Here is a 19,162-nt window from a genome sequence, read left to right as displayed (position 1 = left end):
TTTTTCTCTCAAAAAAGAAAGTTGTCATTCTCCACTACATTTTTATATGTACCTTAACTTTGGACATTATTAAGAATATTAAATATGTTTCAGCTATGAAAAAAGATATATGTAGCCAAAAATAAACTCCCTGACATCCATTAGTCTAGACCTGTTCTCAAACTTCAAACTTTAAAAACTTCTGTGCACCAAATTATTAAAAAGTTATTCCGAATTCTGAATAGTAGCTAAATTATTCTTTTCAATTATTCTGAGAAATAATCCCCCCATGAATTAACTCTAAATATTTTCTCTTCTATTAATATTTAAGATAAGCCAAGCTTTGTTTCTTTCAGTTTCTTAAATATCTTGGGCAACTTTTTCCTAAGAATACAAGTTCACATCGTACAGAACTATAGAAACAAACAGCTTATATTCAGAACTAGAGACATAAGTAGTTTCCAAGCACCATTACACTTTTCCACTTTATGAAGAATGAAAGGCTATTTCCATCTTCCATTGTTCTATCATCCGTGAGCCCCAGCATTCACCAATGGGATCTAACACAAGACACGGTAGTGTAGCTCAGGTCCTTTGCTATAAACTCGTATGCACAGTTTATATTATATCACCATTTGCAGCACTGAAAATAACTGGAAAAAAAGAAAAAGGAAAAGGAAACAACTGGAGCTAGGAGCTGCTGGTTGTTCAAACAGGGCATCCTACCTGGACTCCAGGCCATACCTGCAGTCGTTGCTGCTCAACAACAAATACTGTCCAAATGGAATCAGCAAAGGGCTTAGAGAACATTAGTGAAAGAAGATCAAGATGTTGACCATGGTTTATTCCTTTCTGTAACTGAGATGACACTTCATAACAACCCAAAGCAGAAAGAAATAGGGATTGAAAAGACTAATACACTTCCACCTGATTATGTGCATGTCCAGTTGGATAGAGGTCACTATTACTCAGAATTTCCAAAATGATCATTGGGAGAAATGGACATTCTTAAGATAGTTTGACATGTCCTTACTAATACTCGATTTGCCCTTTCTTCATGAAAGGCTAAATAATGGACCTCCTTCAACCAGAACATGTGAAAGTTTTTAAAAGTTTATGTTTGGTGGGTGCCAATTCAATAGAAAGATTGGGCACAATACAAGAAGTCCACTTTCTTGATGATTGTCAGTTATGACACATTTTTAAATGCAGAAAAAAATTCTCTAAGATCATCCACAAGTGATTGTCCAGGAGTTCATATGGTTTATAGAAAAATACCAACGTACTAAAAACAGATTAAAAATATACTTAAAATGTAAGCATGTTAGAAAGGTTTGGGATTATTTATGTGTAGAAAAAAAAATATATATATATATATCTCAAGTTACATAAATGAAACACAAACACATATTGATAAATTTAATCCCTTAAATACATTTCAAATCAACTGATACTTGTTTTTTAAATAATGATCAAAATATATCCTCTGATAGAGGCCTGTTCTGGAGTTACCTGTATTGTTTTCTCATGTCATGTCCGACTGCATTGGTCTCCCAAATTTTAGTAGCCAGAACTCTAACAGTATTCAGAAACAGAATAAAATTCAGCTGAAAGAGAAAGTAACATTATGAAGAGTTACTAAATTAGTCATCAAGATTTTTATAAAATTGAACCTCTTTGTATTCAAAGACTAAAAATTACCCACTCCACAAATATAAATGAGTGAGTCTGAGACAAGACATTGGAAGGTTAGTGATTCTTGATTTGCCTTCATAAAACCACACAGAAAAATTTAAAAGTTTCAGTGGTACTAGAAACTATAAATACCAAAAAGTAATCTGCCAGGATCCAATTTCCACACTAAAGTTCAGACACAGTTCTGTGGCAAACTGGTAGGACAAAAAAATAATTATTATAACAATAGAAATGTAACTGACTGCCCTTTTTAGTGAATTAATAGTTAGCCTCTGTCTCTAGTTTTAAGGAGAGGAATAATAGAGGTATATTGAGGATACCGTCTGTCCTATGATATATGCAAAGCATTGGGGAATGTTTATTAAAGTTTAAAACAACAAGAAAAGGTCACCGGTGTAGGAAACCAAGTTGGATTTGTAATGTTATGGGTGTGGGTGACACTAGAAAAGATCAAGTTCAGCCTTCAAAACAGAAAAATGGGGCTTGGAGAGTGCTGAAGAGATCCAACATGAAGAAAAAGAAAAGGTCTCCACGTGGAGGGTCACAAGCAGATGAAAGCCGGAACCCCTGGGGTCCCTTCATTCAGGGAGATGGCTAATGTCTGGAAAGTGCAAGTCTTAGGCATAATGAGAACGTAGCTTGCCCAGAGCAGTTATTGCATCGACACCAGAGCAGGGACGGGAAAAGAGGACCATCAAGTTCTGCATACGTGAGATAAGCTGTCTTGCAGAGATATTTCTCAGATGTTTCTAGAACTTGGGGAATTTGGCTATTGGGTGATTCATGGGCCTCAGTCTCCAAATCAGCTGACTGCATCAGCCCTGAGTCCCCTGCAACCCTGTTCTACCATTGACTGACCTGAAGGCACTTCTCAATGATTTCAGCTTTCTATACAAATGCGGGAAAAGGGGGTGTGAGTTGGTGGAAAGATGTTTCCAGGCTAATCATAACTATCATTTCTCGAACTCTCTAAAACTTCACATGAGCATGGGACACTTTCATTATGTCCATTTATTATGAATGAAAGAATTCCAGTTCAAAGAGATGAACTGATTTGACCTGGGTTACCCAGCTACTAACTGGAATTTGGACCAGGTCTGTGTGAATCCATACTGTGAATTCTCAACTACAATCTCATACCTTCTCTTCAGGTGGAAAAAAAGATACAATACATGAGAATTGAGGATTTGATCTTCACCCACTACCACACCCTGCTCACAGACATAACCTTTTTCAAAAAGAAGGTAAGAAGTTGTTTATCTATCACATAAGAACTACTTTAGGAATGGTTAAATTTATTTCTTGCCCCATTAGTTTCTCTCTCCCCAAGACAACCCATTCCCTGGTGATGTGGGATAGCTGGAGCTAAGACACTGGGGAGGGCTAAGGAGGGAGTGTATAAAGGACTGAGTGTTAGGAACTGAAGCTGGAAGAGCTGTGGATGCAATATCAGCTGTGAACTGTAATTCCCTCTTCCCTGAAAAGAAAGAATAATAAATGGCTTCAGATAGGCCAACCTTCAGTTCCACCATATTTTTTATATTGGTGCATTATAATTATACAAAATTATATTTATACATGTACACGATATAACAATATAATTTGATTAATTTCTTTCCCTAGTACTTCCTTTTTCCCTTTCCTCCTCCTTCCCTAATCCCTTTCTCTATTCTACTGGTCTTCAGTCTGTTTTCATTAGATCCCTCCCCATTTTTTTTCCTTTTTTCTCTCTAGTTAGCTCCACCATATTTAAAATGCCCGGAACAGAGGGCTCTGTCCTCAGATGAGTAGACCACAAATAAATACTTCGACCCTCCAGAACGCTGACTGCAAGAGACACACACCAACTAATCCTTCAGTTTAATAACTGAGAAGATACACTGCAGAACAATCAAATGGGTTATGGAAAGAATTAAGGATTAGAGAAAACTAAGATTGAGTAGAACTTGCTGCCCTAAAAGATTAGAAAACAAAATGCACACATATTGATGCATGTAACAATTATTTAGATGAAATTATTCTGAATAATTTAGTAAAACACAGAATATAGGGTAATTAGAAATTTGGTTTTGGAATATTTTAAATGTTTCACATGAATTAACTCTTGATTCTTCACACAGCTGTACAAAACAGGCATATCACTGTCCTCATTTTACAGATGAGGAATCTGAGGGACAGGTTTCACAAATAATGCAAAACCATTCAGTTAGCAAAAGCCAGAGCCCTAGTGCAGTCCATGCAGCCTGGATCCACAGAGTGTATTTTTAGCTACTATACAAATTTCTGCCCATGAAATTAGTTGATTTAATGGCACATTGAAACAGAGAACATTTTTCTAAAGAGCAGAATGGATCAACAAAGTTTGAAATCAATATTAGAAACAACAACAGTAGATCCAACAGAGCAGGAAAATAGATCCCAGAACTTAGAAGATACTTGAAGGATCCTCTCAGATATATGGAAAGAATAGACTTGAGTGATGAGGGAGGACATGGAACTGAGACCCAGCAGGCAGATTATCCCCTTTCTCAAGAAAAGGTCATGGCAAACAGAACCAATCAATAAAGACATAAGAGAAAGAAAGACAAGAGTCTGCAGATGGAAAAGTAACAGATGGGGCAGGAGGACTGAAAAATAACAAGACCAAGAGGAGGATGCTACTCTTTTATTTTTTTTATTATTATTATTATTATTATTATTATCATCATCCGACAATAATAAATGGATTTATTATCATCATTTGTATAAGAGAAAATTGTTTAGAATGTCCTTACCTATCTCACATAACCTACTTGGAGGGAAAACTTTGCTTGACAACCTATTTCAAGCAAAATACAGATAAAGAAAACAAAAAACAAAAAAGGTACAGAATAAAACAACTGCTGATAAGCATTAAAGCCAGTAACACAAAGAATGAATGTGTTGTAAATAGGGTTTTCAAATAATGCAAATACAGAAATGGGATTCTTTCTCAGAGATTTAAATAAATTTAAAGATTCGTTTAAAGTGAACCACAGATGAATTAAAATAGAGAACTCAAAATTTCCGTCATGAAACCTCTGGCTCCTCCAGCTGTCCTCCCGCTGAGACTTTGCCCACCCTGGCTCCCCTGTGCTCCTTCCCAGATCAGCTCATTCCAGCCTTCAGGCTGAATGTCACTCTTTCTCAGCAGCTACTCCTGAGACCCCAGCCCCAGCAAAGCACATCCCACATTTAAATGTCTACTTCGCTGACTCCGCTTAGGTTATGTGAGGATAAATGGGCGTCTAACTTGCCACCCTCTCATCTCCACGGCCTCACAGAGCCCGTGCAGTGCTCTTGGTGCTTAGTTAAGATAAGCAAGTGAATAAACGAGTGAACGAGGTATATACACTCTAAACAGCACTTATATTGGGGAAAATCAGCACGGCCCCCTTCCATGTAGATTTTTCACCTGCAGGTATCTTTGAAAGAATTCAAAATTTAGGTTACAGAAAAGCTGACTTTACAAAAGGTCTACAAAATCATTGCTCTACCTTTGAAAGTTTCATCTGTGCCTTTGGATACATACTGGGAAGGGCTGCCTTCTCCCCAGTTCTGATTTATCCCTTCAAGGAAAGAGATTCAACTGATATGCCCTTCTTTTCTCTCCCCCTTCCTTCCTGCAGAGAAAGATGGACTGAATCATTTGGTGAGTGAATGTGGGAAGAGGTACTGAGTTTGCATGAGGCAGCTCCAGGATCTCCCCGGATCAGAGCCCCTCCCATCTCCAGCATCCTGTGCCTGGGTGGGAGAGTCTTGATAATTATGCAGAGGCTAGCCTCCAACAGCAATAGGGTTTTGTATTGGTTGTCCCTTCCCCTCTGTGGTATAACTAGACTCCTTTAAAATCAGGGCGGCAAAGAGAGATGCTACGTATTAGTGCCCCCCAGAGACACTGAATACATCTCGTCTACTTCCCTCATATTTTTCAACATTGTGAACATTAGAAGTGTCTTTACTTTGTTTATATGCATATTGGTACTAAACATTGAACTTCTAAATGTCAGTGAGAAATTCTCTAATCTTTATTAAGCACTATAATAATCTATGAGACAGGTATAAAAACAAAATATGTAGCTCATTTCTTATCAGTTGGAATTCATTTTTTAACTTAGGGACAACATCTATGGTAAGTGTTAAGAACTTTCATTTGAAGTTCTATTTCTGCCTCGTTTAGAGTTCTGGAAGGGAGATTTTTCTCTAGGAAAAAGATCAATTTGGTATTTGCAATTATGTCAAAGATTAGAGATTAATATTTGTCCATTTTTCTTAAAAGTTCTTCTCTACCTATCATCCCTGTCCTCCCCATCCCTTGTTTTTGGAGCGTGAACCTCCTTTAAATCACAACTGGGGGAAATGAATCATGAACAACAGAAAGGAGCTTCAACCTCGTTTGTCTGCTTCTTTTCATATCTTAAAAAAAGCACTGGATGGGATATTTTTAAAACTTATCACTTCAAATTTTTCCAAAGGCTTTTATGAGAGGTACCATCTTATTCCTTCTGCCAGAATTCTCTGAGATATCCTTTGCCAGGTATGTGGAACAAAACATTTTTGAGGAGAAAAAAAAAAAAAGAAAAGAAAAGAAAATCTGGAGCTGTCTATTTAATGCACTCTAAGTATTATGCAGTCTCCTCAAGAGTCACTGCTTGGTTACTCATTCCAACTAGATCATTGCTCACACAATGAGCAAGCCAGTGACAAATACCTTGGACTGTTTGTTGAACACAGAGATCAGTTCTTAGCTTGGATACACAAAGATGCTGTGAAGTAAACATCTAAAGTCATGCAAATACATGCCCAAAAAAAGTGGCTTAAAGGAGCTATCACCAAAGAGTGATCCCACTTTCCTGAAACTTACTGTCTATAATGTAAACGATCAGCTTCCATGGCTGCATGGATTCTCTGTAGGGTTAAAGGTCAAAAATATCTGCCATGGTGTTGTCAGATGAACATCAGGCAAAATATCCCCAAGGGCTTCCCAACTTGAGTTTTCTTTGATTCTATGACTTGTTTTTGAGCAGTTGCCAGAACACAAACTACTGCCTACATAAAAAGAAACATCTAACTTCAAATGTCTCAATGAACGACTGACCCTACGTTCCAGTTTCAGGTTTTGGTTCTGTTTTTTTAATGCCAGCTGAGGGTTGCTCAAAGACTGAGTTTTAGATTTTCTATTTCGTTGCTCCCATTCCATAAATACTGCTTAAATGTATCTACTAAAAGCAATATATTCCTGGAAGACATTTTTATCCTTCCAGTATAAAAGACATGTCATTAAGTGTACATTTATATTTTTATTGATGGCAATGTTTACCTTTTCTGATTCCTCAGAAAATATTTCTCCTTATCACACAGTCACATTTCAATTCAGCTAAGATGAAGCAACACCTGGCACAAGGAAATCTGTTGAGGCTTCATGTCATCTCCAAAGGAACAGGTTTAATGAACAGACTGAATTCTAAGAAAACAGTAAAATCCATCAACTCCGGTCACAAGCTGCTGCAGTACTCATGTCCCTTAGTTACTCACATTAGCAGCTTTGAGTGGTTTACTCACATTAGCAGCTTTGAGTGGTTTATGGTTGTTCCCATTTTAATGCAACTCCTTAAGCCCTATCTTTGTCTCTAGAGGGCTGCATCAAGAGTACAATCCCTCACATAGAAATATCAAAATATTATAATTGATGTCAGAGTCAACCAGATAGGCCTGTGCACTCAAAGGTGAGTAATCACTCTCTCTTAAACAGATACCACTTCTCCAAACCAGTTCATCTGATCCATCCACCACAACGCTGCAGAATTTTCTTTTCAAAACCCAAATCCAATCAAATCTGCTTTCAATATCTTCACGCCTCACAATAATTTTAAGGAAAACTCCAATGTACTTTAGCCTGGAATAGGAGTCCCATCATGATTCCACTCCCATACCTCTTAGAGTTGGCTTTCCCACATTTTCTGCAGATGCACCCTCTCTCCAGCCTCAGGAAACATGGCCCATCCACGTACACCTTGGCAGCTATTAATCTCTAGACTGGGAAAAACTTATGTACTCTGTCCCTTAGGTGAGTCCTACTTTCCTTTCGTACTTTTCATTCAGATCTCACCTACTTGATGTTTCCTCTCCAAGCCCTCCCCTTATTCGTAACTTCATGATTGACAGAGACAGACTTCAACAAGCCCACAAGACCACTGTATATGCCCCCATTTCTGTTATTGCTGACCTTGCTATCCTCATGCTACTTCTACTAGTATTAGTTATTGCTACTGCTACTACTAGGGGCTTCTATTTATTGAGTGCTTCTCACAGGCTGCACTAAGCACTTTAATTATCTTATTTAGTCCCCATAATAAGCCTCCGAAGAAGACATTAGAATATCCAATTTTCTTTTTAGAAAACAGTAGTTAAAAAATGGTAAATCATATCAAGGTCAGCAACTGGTACCAGTTAGCCCCAGGATTCATACACTTGCTCACACAACTTTGAATGGTCTACACAAATTATTATGAGCTGCACCTCTTCCAATAAGTTGTATGACCTTGGTCATGAATTTTATTGCATGTAGACTATTAAGTCTAGGGAAAGTCAACAAAATCTAAGAGACATCAAGCTCCAAAATCCTATAATTCTATGTCAAACACTTCTCTGTATAAGAGTATCCCAGTCATACTGACAATTGTAACATTATCAATATACTCATTTCGGTTAACTGTGAAGGAAACTATGTTTTAATTGATAGTAGGTACTTAAAAATGGCAAATGTTCCAGACTTTTGGCATGCCTATCAAATAATCTTCATAGTATCCACAATAAGTAACGTTGTTAAACATATATGTGTGTGTTTCATTCATTCAATGTTTCTGGGCACCAATAAGTAGCAGGCACTCTAGGAAAATAAAAGAATAAGAGATGTTCCTCTGCGAGAGAAGCACATGGGAGACAGAGCCAATAACTAAAATGTGATGCAGCTCACTTTTATAGTGCCTGAGCACACGAAACACAACCAACATCTTACCATCGTGTGGACACTCACTGGTCACCTCAGTCAGGTCTTTCAGAGAAACTTCAGATTTCATTGTTAAACAAATTTCTGGTTTAGTGTTCTCCAAATGAATCACTTAGGATACCAACACCATGATTTTGTCCAATATTTTATTAATCAATATTTTATTCACCTACTATTCTTTACTAAATACCTTTCACTTGCAATACAGTGGAAACAAAATGTCCTATGGAATTTATGTAGATTAGGTTACCTGTCCTGCTGCCCCCATCCCCCAAAAAGACACCATTCATGTTAGAGTTTGTTAAACACCAGTACCAAAAGCAGGCCTTCTTGATGTGTTCACAAGGCCTGGAAAGGGACCAACATTCTCCATATTTGATTCAGTGTTATTTTACCACCTTGCATGCACCACCTAAATCCTCTTACATACCATGTTTTGAACCCCTCCTTCAGACACACTGATCCAGCTTAAATCCTGTCACTACAAAGAGCAAAAAAACTGACTCTGGATCCACACTGCCTGGGTTCAACTCTGGCTTCAGCACTTTCTAAAAGTGTAACCTTAGGCAAGTTACAGAATCTTTCCTGGACTCTAACTGGGAATCGTGAAACACCTCCCTAAAAGACAGTTGCAGGTTAATATAAAAAGAGATTCTGAGATACTCCTGAAACAAAAAGCACTCAAAATATTTATTCATGAAATGATCAATAAATAAAACATAGGCGAGTAACTCTGTCAAGGGAGAAAAGACTCTTTGGTAAAGTTAAATTTTGAGCAGGGCCTAGAAAGGCAGTATGATCACCTGTCAACGGATGTGAATGAAGGGATGGACGGTGGAAGACACACGGGATAAAGTGATAGTTAAACAAACACAAATGGTACAGAGTCCTCCATTTCTTTTCCCTGACCTTTAAGATCTCAAGTTCTGCTAGTACCAAACAACTCTCCACCCTGTCCGACTGGTGTGCTCGAGGCCATCTCATAAGTACCCAAAAGTAAGTCCGTTCAATTTCCCAGTCTGTATTTCTGTCTGTGGTTTTATTCTTTTAGCTCTCTCAGTCCCTACGTGCAGGGGTAATGTCTCAGGGGCAGTGCCCTGGCTTGGTGGGGATTTATTCCATCTGCCAACTAAACCTTTATCTCCTCTTGCAGACTTTGCTACCCTGTCTGCTGCTTCACTGCTTCTTGGACTGGGCATCATTGCTCCTTCCAATGATGCTCTGGAAGGCCCAGGACCAAAGCCAGGCTTCGTTCTCCATTATTATTATTTTTAAAAAATATTTTTAAGATATTAAAAAATTAAATATATTTTTTAAAAAATACTTGCAGATGGACGCAACACCTTTATTTTGTTTATTTAGTTTTATGCGGTGCTGGGGATCAAACCCAGTGCCCCACACGTGCTAGGCAAACGCTCCACCACTGAGCCACAACCCTAGTCCCTCGTCTTCCATTATTAATTAGGAAATATCCCTCTTATTTTGATGGTATATAGGAGAATTTTAAAATCATCTTCAAATCAACATCAAGAGAGAACAGGTGAATAACAAATTGTTACATTCTGAGATATTTATTTTCATAATAAAATGTATTATTTTTCAGTGATCCTCGTTGTCTAAAAAAAATAATTTATACATGTAAAAAACAGAAACCAATGCTACAGTTTTAGATCCCACAATTCCAAAATTAAGTGGTTCCTTCCAAATTTGTACTGAAGTTTTGCTATCTTTAAAACTTAGTTCTTTTGATATGACTTCTGATGGCTCAGACTTCCTTTGCTCTCCTATTTAGTTTGCCTCATGTAGTTTAGAAATTCGGACCACATTTTATCAGATTTTACTTTCAGATATATAAACATCCAATTAATAGATCTACACTATTATAAAAGACAAAGCCAGAATTAATAAGGGAACCAATTTAGATTTAAAGTTCTAGGCAAAAATAAATAAATAAATAAATAAAAATTGGGATGTGGAACATATCTATTTGTATATGACCATGTTACATTCAAATGTAAGGCTAAAATCCAAACAAATCTTCTATCTTACAGTTAATATATTATCTTAAAGCATAAATGTAAGCACATAAATGGATAGATTTTTTTCCCCATAAATTCAGGAAACAGATTGATATGTTTTTTTAATACAAGTGAAAAGAAGACAGTCAAAAACGCAGACTGTAGTCTGTATTTTGAAACACTGGCTGTGTGACCTTTATCTGCCTGGGTTATAGTTTACTTCTCTAGAAAATGAAAAGGTTGCCTAAAAAAGACTCAGAAGTTCTGTGATTTTACTTGTTTTTTTGCTCTTATTTCATCTCTTTCCTGTTCCCAATTCCCTAGGATGTCTTCTTTGTGTCCATGTTTTGTTTTTTAAATTGATTGATTGAGTGGCCACTATGTGCCCAGAAAATCTTGCTAGGTACTAGGAATTTAGAAGTTTATGGGGTAACATGGTTTACATTGTCAGGTTTATGTTTTGTTCTGTTTTGTTTTTTGTTTGTTTGTTCAGCTGTGACCAAAATACCCAACAAGAATAACCTTGAGGAAGAAATTTATTTAGGGATGACAGTTTCAGGGCCCTCCGTCCATAGATGGCCACTCCATGACTCTGGGGCCAAGGCCAGGCAGCACGTCATGGCAGAAGGGCGTGGTGGAGGAGTGCTGCTCCATTCACGCAGCCAGGAAGCAGAAAGAGGGGCGGGGGAGGGACGGAGGGAGAGAGGGAGGTAGAGAGAGAGGGGTAAGGGAAAAGGGCTTCAGAGAAGAGGAACCATTCCAGGGACTCAACTCCTCCAGTTATCGCCCTGTTAGTCCAGTCAAGTGAGGGTGGACTGATCAAGGGACAGTCCTCAAAATCCAATCATTTCACTTCCAAACATTCCTGCATTAACACAGTTGCTGGGGGTGGGTAGGCAACTCATCCAAACCATCACATATTCATATAAACCTTGCAATTTAGTGGGCAAGATGGACATCAACAGACAATCAGAAATGGTATACACAGTGATAATGTCAAGAAGGACAGAAACCACATTGTGCTCTGAAGATTCTAATGGTTGACCTCATTTAGACTGAAGAGTATCAAGGAAGTCACAATGAAGAGATGGCATTCCAAGCAAGGAAGAGAAGGAAGCACACCCCAGCCTCCCAGAGGGACAGTAAGACAAGGGGAGCCGCCCTGAGTCAGAGGCTGACAGGAGAACACTGCTCTGTGGTGGTGCGTATAGGGATGTGAGCAGGAGGGATGGGCTGGAGCTGGGGGTTCTCTGCGTTATCAGGACACTGTTATAAGTGCATGGAGCTCACACTGTTATAAGTGGGGATTCGGATCCTGAAGTTAGGATCCCAGCCTCTCCATTATTAGCCACATGGCCTTCAACAGTTTCCTTATTTAGAGTTATTCTGGGGATTAGATAAATCAATACGAATAGAAATGCTTAAACCAGTACCCATCACAGGGTAAGCACTATGCTGCATTTGTTGTTATTTATTATCTCTATCCTTCTGGCTTCTGGCTTCACAATACAGAGGAACCAAAAGGAAGGAGGACCACACTCTGGACATCGAGCTAAAGTTCTGGATTCACGCCTTCTTCACACACTGGCTGTACAGTAAGCTATGGGCTGTGGGCTTCATGGGTCTAAACTCCCTCAAGGGTCTGAAATCCCAGGAGCATATAGATAAGAAAGTTTCCCTGGAAATCACTGCAAAACAATTTCACATTCAAATTAGCCCAGAGACTTCAGCTTCTGCTTGGAAGATAGTGTAAGGACAAACACAAATTAAAAATCAGAAGTTTCACAATCCTTGTTGAAAACAGGTATTTCCCTCCCTTTCTTTTTCTCAGAACATTTACCTTAGAAGACTCGTAAGTACGTTCCCATCTCTGTGACTCCTTTTTTAAATATATAATCCTTTTTAGGCTTTTTGTCAGCTTTATAACTAGGGAATGTCTTTCTCAAAAACCTGGAAACATCTCCTTAAAATGCAAACTTCAGGGGAGACAGCACTGGCTCCTGGTTTTGGGGGGATGGCAGGAGCCTAGCTTCTGCAGTGGCCTATCTTTGAGTTGCAAAACTACCTCTTGCCAGGAAAAGGTGAGAAGCTTATTTTTCCTCTACATAATGGCAATTAGCTCACAGGTAATTACCCCAATTACCGGGTAGTTAGTATGAATCATGTGTAACAAATGGTGTTGCCAACTCCTCTTACTTGAAAACTAGTTACCTGTTCCTCTTGAAATCATGTATACAAAGGGTTGTTTTGGCTTGACTTGCTAAAGAAATATGATTTCTTTGTCTTTGCAATCTTACCAGATTGCCTGTGATGCACATTTCGTTCTGGTTTAATAATTCAATACTAAAAGTGTTTTCTTGATACCTTGGTAGAGAGAGTTTCAGGGGTAGGAGAAGATTTTGTTTTTAATTGTATTTCTCTAATAGTAGAAAGCTAGAAGTCTTGCTCCCATCTTATGCAAAGAAATGTTAGTTAATCTGCAAAACAAACCACCAAAAATCTTTTAAACTTTTAAAAATTCATCAGAAAGCAAAGTTATAGGACAACCAATTGACCTGAAATTCAAGACTGGTACCATTAAGAAGTTATGGAGAATGAACACTTGCTTCCTGGGGGAAAATATCAAAAACTGCTAAAATACTCAACAAATTACACAAACAATAAACTATCTAAAAGGAAACTAAGAAAACAACCAAATTTAAAATAAAAGTAAAGAAAATATGATCCTTAGGAATCAAATTACCCATAGAGGTAAAAGACTTGTGAAATAAAAATTACAAAATATTGATGAAGGGAATTAAAGAAGACACAGATAAATGAGAAGGCACCCCACATTTATGGGTTGGAAGGATTAATTTGTCCATACTACCCAAAAAGATTTACAGATTCAGTCCAATCCCTATCAAAATACCAACTACATTCTTCACAGTATAAAAAAGTAATTCTAAAATTCACTTGAAACCACAAAAGACCCTGATTAACCAAAGCAATCTTGAGCAAGACCAAAGCTGGCACCACACTATCTGACTCCAAATATATTACAAAGCTATAGAGACTAAAACAGTATAGTACTGACAGAAAAACAGACATACAGGCCAATGGAAAAGAAGAGAGTCCAGAAATAAATCCACATATCCACAGTCAACTAACCTTCAACAAAGGAGCCAAGAACACACATGGCAAAGTACAGTTCCTTCAATAAAGAGTTCTAGGGATGCTGGGAACTCTGGACATTCACACACAGAAAAGTGAAATTGAACCCTTAACTGACAGCAAGTATAACACTGACACAAAATGGATCAAAGACTTCAATATAAGACCTGATGCTGTAAAACAACTAGAAGAAAACATCATGCAAAAGCTTCATGACATTGATCTGGGCAATGATTTTTTTTTTTTTAAAGATAAGATCAAAGCACACACACACACACACACACACACAGGCAACAAAATAAAAAATGAATGAGAGGAATCCTAACAAGGACAGAAGGACAGCCTGGTCCAGAGTCCATGCTCAAAACTCCTGACACATTTGGCTCCACTCCCAAGAAAGACCAGACTTCAGTGTGGAGCACTAAGGAGCAATTTCTGAGCATATGCATAAACTAAGGTGGGAAACAGTGCAGCAGGTTCACAAAAGTCAAAGGGGAGCCTTGTAGGGGGCTGAGGCAGCATGAAGAGAAGGTGGCAGGGCAGGAGGTAGCAGGAGGAACAAGGGTCGAAGTCCTGACCATGAGGAAAATGAAGTCCAAGTGTAAAAAGCAAAGTGCTCAGACCTCTAACCCCAGTTCTTGGTACTTCTTTACTGGTCAACTCTCAGATCCCTGTCCTAACAATTCAGGTGCACTAAGCAGGTAAACTACTCACACCCAGCAGACATTCATTATTACCTGATTGCCCCACTGCTGGTCTCAACCAAGTTCTGGTACTTTCTGAATGAGAACTCTAATTCCCTTAATTTTTTTTCATTTATTTTTTATTTTTTTAATTTTAGTGTTTGTTTATTTATTTGTTTGTTTGTTTGTTTATAGTACGAGGGACAGAACCCAGGGCCTCCATGGGTCTCTGCTCTTCAGCAAGATATAGGAGGTCCTTCAGAGACCAGCCCCTGCTCTCATTGCAGCCTCAGCTCCTGACACCTCCACACAACCTTAGGTCAGACCCATCAAAACTCTCTCATGACCCCGCCTGCTCTGCAAAAACAAATAAATAAATGAATCTGTCCTATGAATCACCACTTCCTTTGCTCATGATTTCCTGTTCATTACTAATCCCAACCTTCTTCCAAAGTAGATGCTAAGTGACCTTATTCTTTCTCAATGCCAATCATGCTTATAAAGCATTTTTGGAATTCCTAGTAAAATAATCAGTGTCCTTGGAATCCAGATTTAAAAACAGACCCACTTGGGTTCCCTGCATGTCCTTTTCTTCCTGACTCTCTGGGACTTCCTTGCATGCTTTAAGGGGATGCTCTGAGCCATTGCCTTGGCAGTCTCAACACCAGGCACTGCACACCCAGTACCATCACCACAGGGATCTTACACGTTCTTCCCAAAGACCAAATCTGCCTCGGGAGCTCTCTGTTCATCAGGTTTATCTTCTTGTCTCTTGAGATGTTTCCCTAATGTTATTGCAAACCCCACCTGAGTGCTGCTCTTTGTAATCCTGTTGTTTATTTCCCTCAGGATTCCACTTGCCTTTTTTATTTTTATTTCATAACTCAACTTCCTCTAACTTGTTGATAAAACCAAGTGGGATATTGATTTCAAGTCCGATTTTTGACATTTTCTGAGACGTTTCAGATACATTAGCAGACTGTGGGTAAATTAAGAATCTTCAAGGGCATTCTTGAAGCCCTGAATTGTAATAAAGAGAAGAGAAGAGAACTCTGGGTGAACTGAAAGGTCCCCTTGTGCTGGTTGATTAAATGGATCTTGTAGTCTGGAAAGTATTTAGGAATTCCTGCTTTAGAGCTGTCATAATTTTAGTTCAAGGTGAAAATGAGCATCCACTTCAGTGTTCTTCAAACATATTGAGTAGACCACCACGCCTGGTTCCCTTTCACCACATGTGAAACTTTTAGACACTCTTGGAACACCTGACTTCACTGCCATTTAGAAACCTCAGCAATTAAGTTTTTCATTCATGTTGATGATATGAGTCACTTATATCTATAAACAAGCTTTGGATTAAAAAAAAGCAGTTGTTACAGTGGAAAACACCCTGTGATTTGCTTTTCTCTGCTGCCTTTGCTTTATTTCCTAATAATTTTGTAAGGATCCCTTGGATTTTAGTATGTCCTTCCTTTTCATCTGATGAAAAAGCAAAATTAATCATTACATTAAAATGTAGGTAAATTTAAGAGCATTAAATGAGTATCTTTCATTTATCAGTCCCATTACTGGGCAGTGAAGACACAGAAAATAATAATAAGATGTAAGTTCTCCCCCTAAAAAGGAGAAACTAGAAAGTAAGAAAATAAGTCTTGGAAGTATGGATAAGGAAGAGTTCCAATGGATAAAAGGAAAATCAAAGTAGTAAACACCAGATCCTATTTCATCAAGTTAATTCTTCAAATTTAGTGATGTTCTCTCTGGAATACAGGTGTAGTTCTGGGATGGCTTATCACTAGATTAACATAGTAGCATTTCATTACATTGAAATGAAAATGAAGAGAATTGATCATTTTAAGTCATTCATTCATTCTTTTGTCCCATTTTTTTTAACTTCTCCTTACACAGAATTGGGTCTCATTTGACAACCAAATACTTAGCAAGAATACAAACTGGCTTCTCCAGAAATGTTCTAGATTTTATTTCCCCTTCTACACATTATATCAATGGGTCTCCAAAATATAGATCCTTTTGGTTTCTTTTATTTTTCTTTTAGCAAATTTCCTATGGGACAAATAATTTTTTAACTGATTCCCTTGATGATCCTACAAAATCTCAGCCATATTAATTGCTACCCATCTTGGTCCCACTTGCAATGTGCTAACAAACTGGGTGACGCTTTGTCCAAAAGAAAAGAAAATAAGAAAGTAGAGAACAAGAACCACCCCAAAATTTAGTTGATAATCAGGTTGTAAAATTATTGCCTAATGATTAAACATTTAGGATTGGGACAACAGTCATGTTTCTTAAAGGCTCGTATTCCTGCATTACATACACGAACATCAGGAAAACACAACACAGTATAACTTTATCAAACCACAAAGAAACTGATGCTGTAGGGTCTTCAAGAAAGGTCAAGAGTAAATATTTTGGTGAGTCTGCTGGATGCAAAAATTGTGCAGTTCTGTTTTCCTTAGTAACATAGATGCAATAGACAGCAGAAACATTACAAGTACATAGGTCCTAAGCAATATTCATTGTCAACTCTAGTCTTTTTCCCTATTACCTACTAGACAGGATTCTGCAGGATACTTTTTGGTATAAAATACACTTAACTTACTGGGTGTGGTAAGGCATACCTATAATCCCAGCAGCTCAGGAAGCTGAGGCAGAAGAATCACAAGTTCAAAGCCAGCCTCAGCAACTTAGCAAGGCCCTAATAAGCAATTTAGTGAGAACCTGCCTCAAAATAAAAAATAGAAAAGGACTGGGGATGTGGCTCAGAGGTTAAGCACACCTGGGTTTATTCCTGATACCAAAAAAATTAAAATCCACTGAGTTCCTTGGGAAAAGTACATCAAGTGAGTTTTAAGTTCTTAGCATGTGTGGAGCCCAAGGTTTGATCCCCAGCAGAAAAAATAAATAAAATAAAATAAAAGCTTGAGGTAATACTTTATAATGGATCATGTTATCATTCTCTCCCAGGAATTTCTCTGTCCCCCTGCCATTCCAACTTTTTCTCCCCACCACCCCAGGTCATCAGAACACTGAAGTAGAGATATAATAGATAAAAAGGGGAAAGAGATTTACAAATTTCGAACTCCCTACATATACATGATCATAAATATTTTGAAGTCTTGGAACTGTCCTCAAATGCTGATTAACCTGATTAAAAGAAGGGCACATGATTTCTATATGGGTCTCAATATCATCCACATATAAAGGTCTGATCCCCAATCCCAGCTCTTCCAACAGCTATTGCTGTGTATGTGAGAGTTTCCCAACGTATTATAGACTATCAGGACAGACGAACTTTCTCTGGGGTCTAGCAGCAGTTCACTTATTCATCTTTAAAATATATATATACAATCTTTTAAACTTACCCCAATAGCTGCCAAGATTGGAGCTTGATAAATCCACCTGTCTCCAGCACTAAGTTCCCAGCACCTGAGACATGAAAAAGGACTTTCATGAATAAATTTGGCAAAGCAAATAGGTAATGAGAATTAAGTAGCATTTTAAGTTGGACCAAAAACTTTCACCCTAAGCTTCTGAGTAAGAGACGAAGACATAAAACAAATCTTGAAACATCCAAACCAGTGAAAGAACACATCGTAGTCCTGATTTCATGCTTTAGGTAGCACATACGTAAACAGAGTATTCTGAATATTAGGATATTGCTTCCATGGTGACCATAGTCAAAACCTTGTTTGTAGAACCACCAAACATTATCATCTTCTAAATGTGGTACAATTTATACTTTGTTTATACTGTCATTGAAATTAGACATATTATGTCTTATTGATAATATTCTTATCCTTTCAGAAGTTATTTATTTTATGAGTCCATAAATTGTAGAAAACTGATACAAGGCAAATTATTCTTATCCATAGAAATGCAACATAAAGCTGAATGCTGATGATTCTTGGCACAGAAATAAAAATGAGCCTGTTCAGTAGAAGGAAATTGATGAGTTTTTGTATTTATTTGTAAATTTTCAGTGTTCGTTTTCCTGAATACAAACATGTGGTTCTTTGATATCTCTTGTAAACCAATTATAACATCTTACTAGCTTCTTCATTAAATGAGGATGCAAAAGAAAACTCCAAACTTTGACAAATGTTCACTCTATATTAACACATAATCCATGATTTTTATCTTTAAATTTTTAAAAATTTGTTTTTAGCAGTATTGAATAAAAATATCACATAATTTATCTATTTGTTATACTTGTTTTCTGATTCCTAGCTAAAATTTAAATTCTATATGGGCAGGTGTTACTGCTTTTGTGTAGTGAGGTATTACAAGTACCTAAAACAGTACACATAGTAGGTAGATAATCCGTAAGTATTCAATGGATGAACTGATGTAAATTAAATCCAAAGTAAGTGTCTCAACCACACCCAATCTAAATTGAACTGAAAAAAAGGTCTTACACACTAGAGTAAACAGCACAGAGTGGGTTTAATTTTTTTTTTAAATCTAGTTCTATTTAAAACTCTAATATAGCAATTTAAACAGTTTTTAAAATTAAAAACATACAAATAAGAGCCTTCTATTTCTTACTCCTTGGAGGAAGCACAGCATTCACCATACTGACAGTACATAAT

At 37.6% G+C, this 19,162-nt stretch overlaps 1 protein-coding gene across 1 annotated transcript in view; it reads right to left on the bottom strand.

Moving 5' to 3' along the window:
- Nucleotides 1–19,162, bottom strand: part of Pth2r (parathyroid hormone 2 receptor) — a 92,402-nt gene that overhangs the window by 12,462 nt on the left and 60,778 nt on the right. The window contains exons 9-10 of the mRNA XM_047543890.1: nt 17,936–17,999; nt 1,492–1,586 (exon numbers count right to left, since the gene is read on the bottom strand). Of these exons, the coding sequence (XP_047399846.1) occupies nt 1,492–1,586; nt 17,936–17,999 (159 nt within the window). The remainder of the gene's footprint in view (nt 1–1,491; nt 1,587–17,935; nt 18,000–19,162) is intronic.

Source organism: Sciurus carolinensis, chromosome 3, assembly GCF_902686445.1.
Source record: "Sciurus carolinensis chromosome 3, mSciCar1.2, whole genome shotgun sequence".
Taxonomy (NCBI): Eukaryota; Metazoa; Chordata; class Mammalia; order Rodentia; family Sciuridae; genus Sciurus; species Sciurus carolinensis.
Note: the sequence above shows the minus strand (reverse complement) of the source record. Positions and strands in the feature narration are given on the sequence as shown.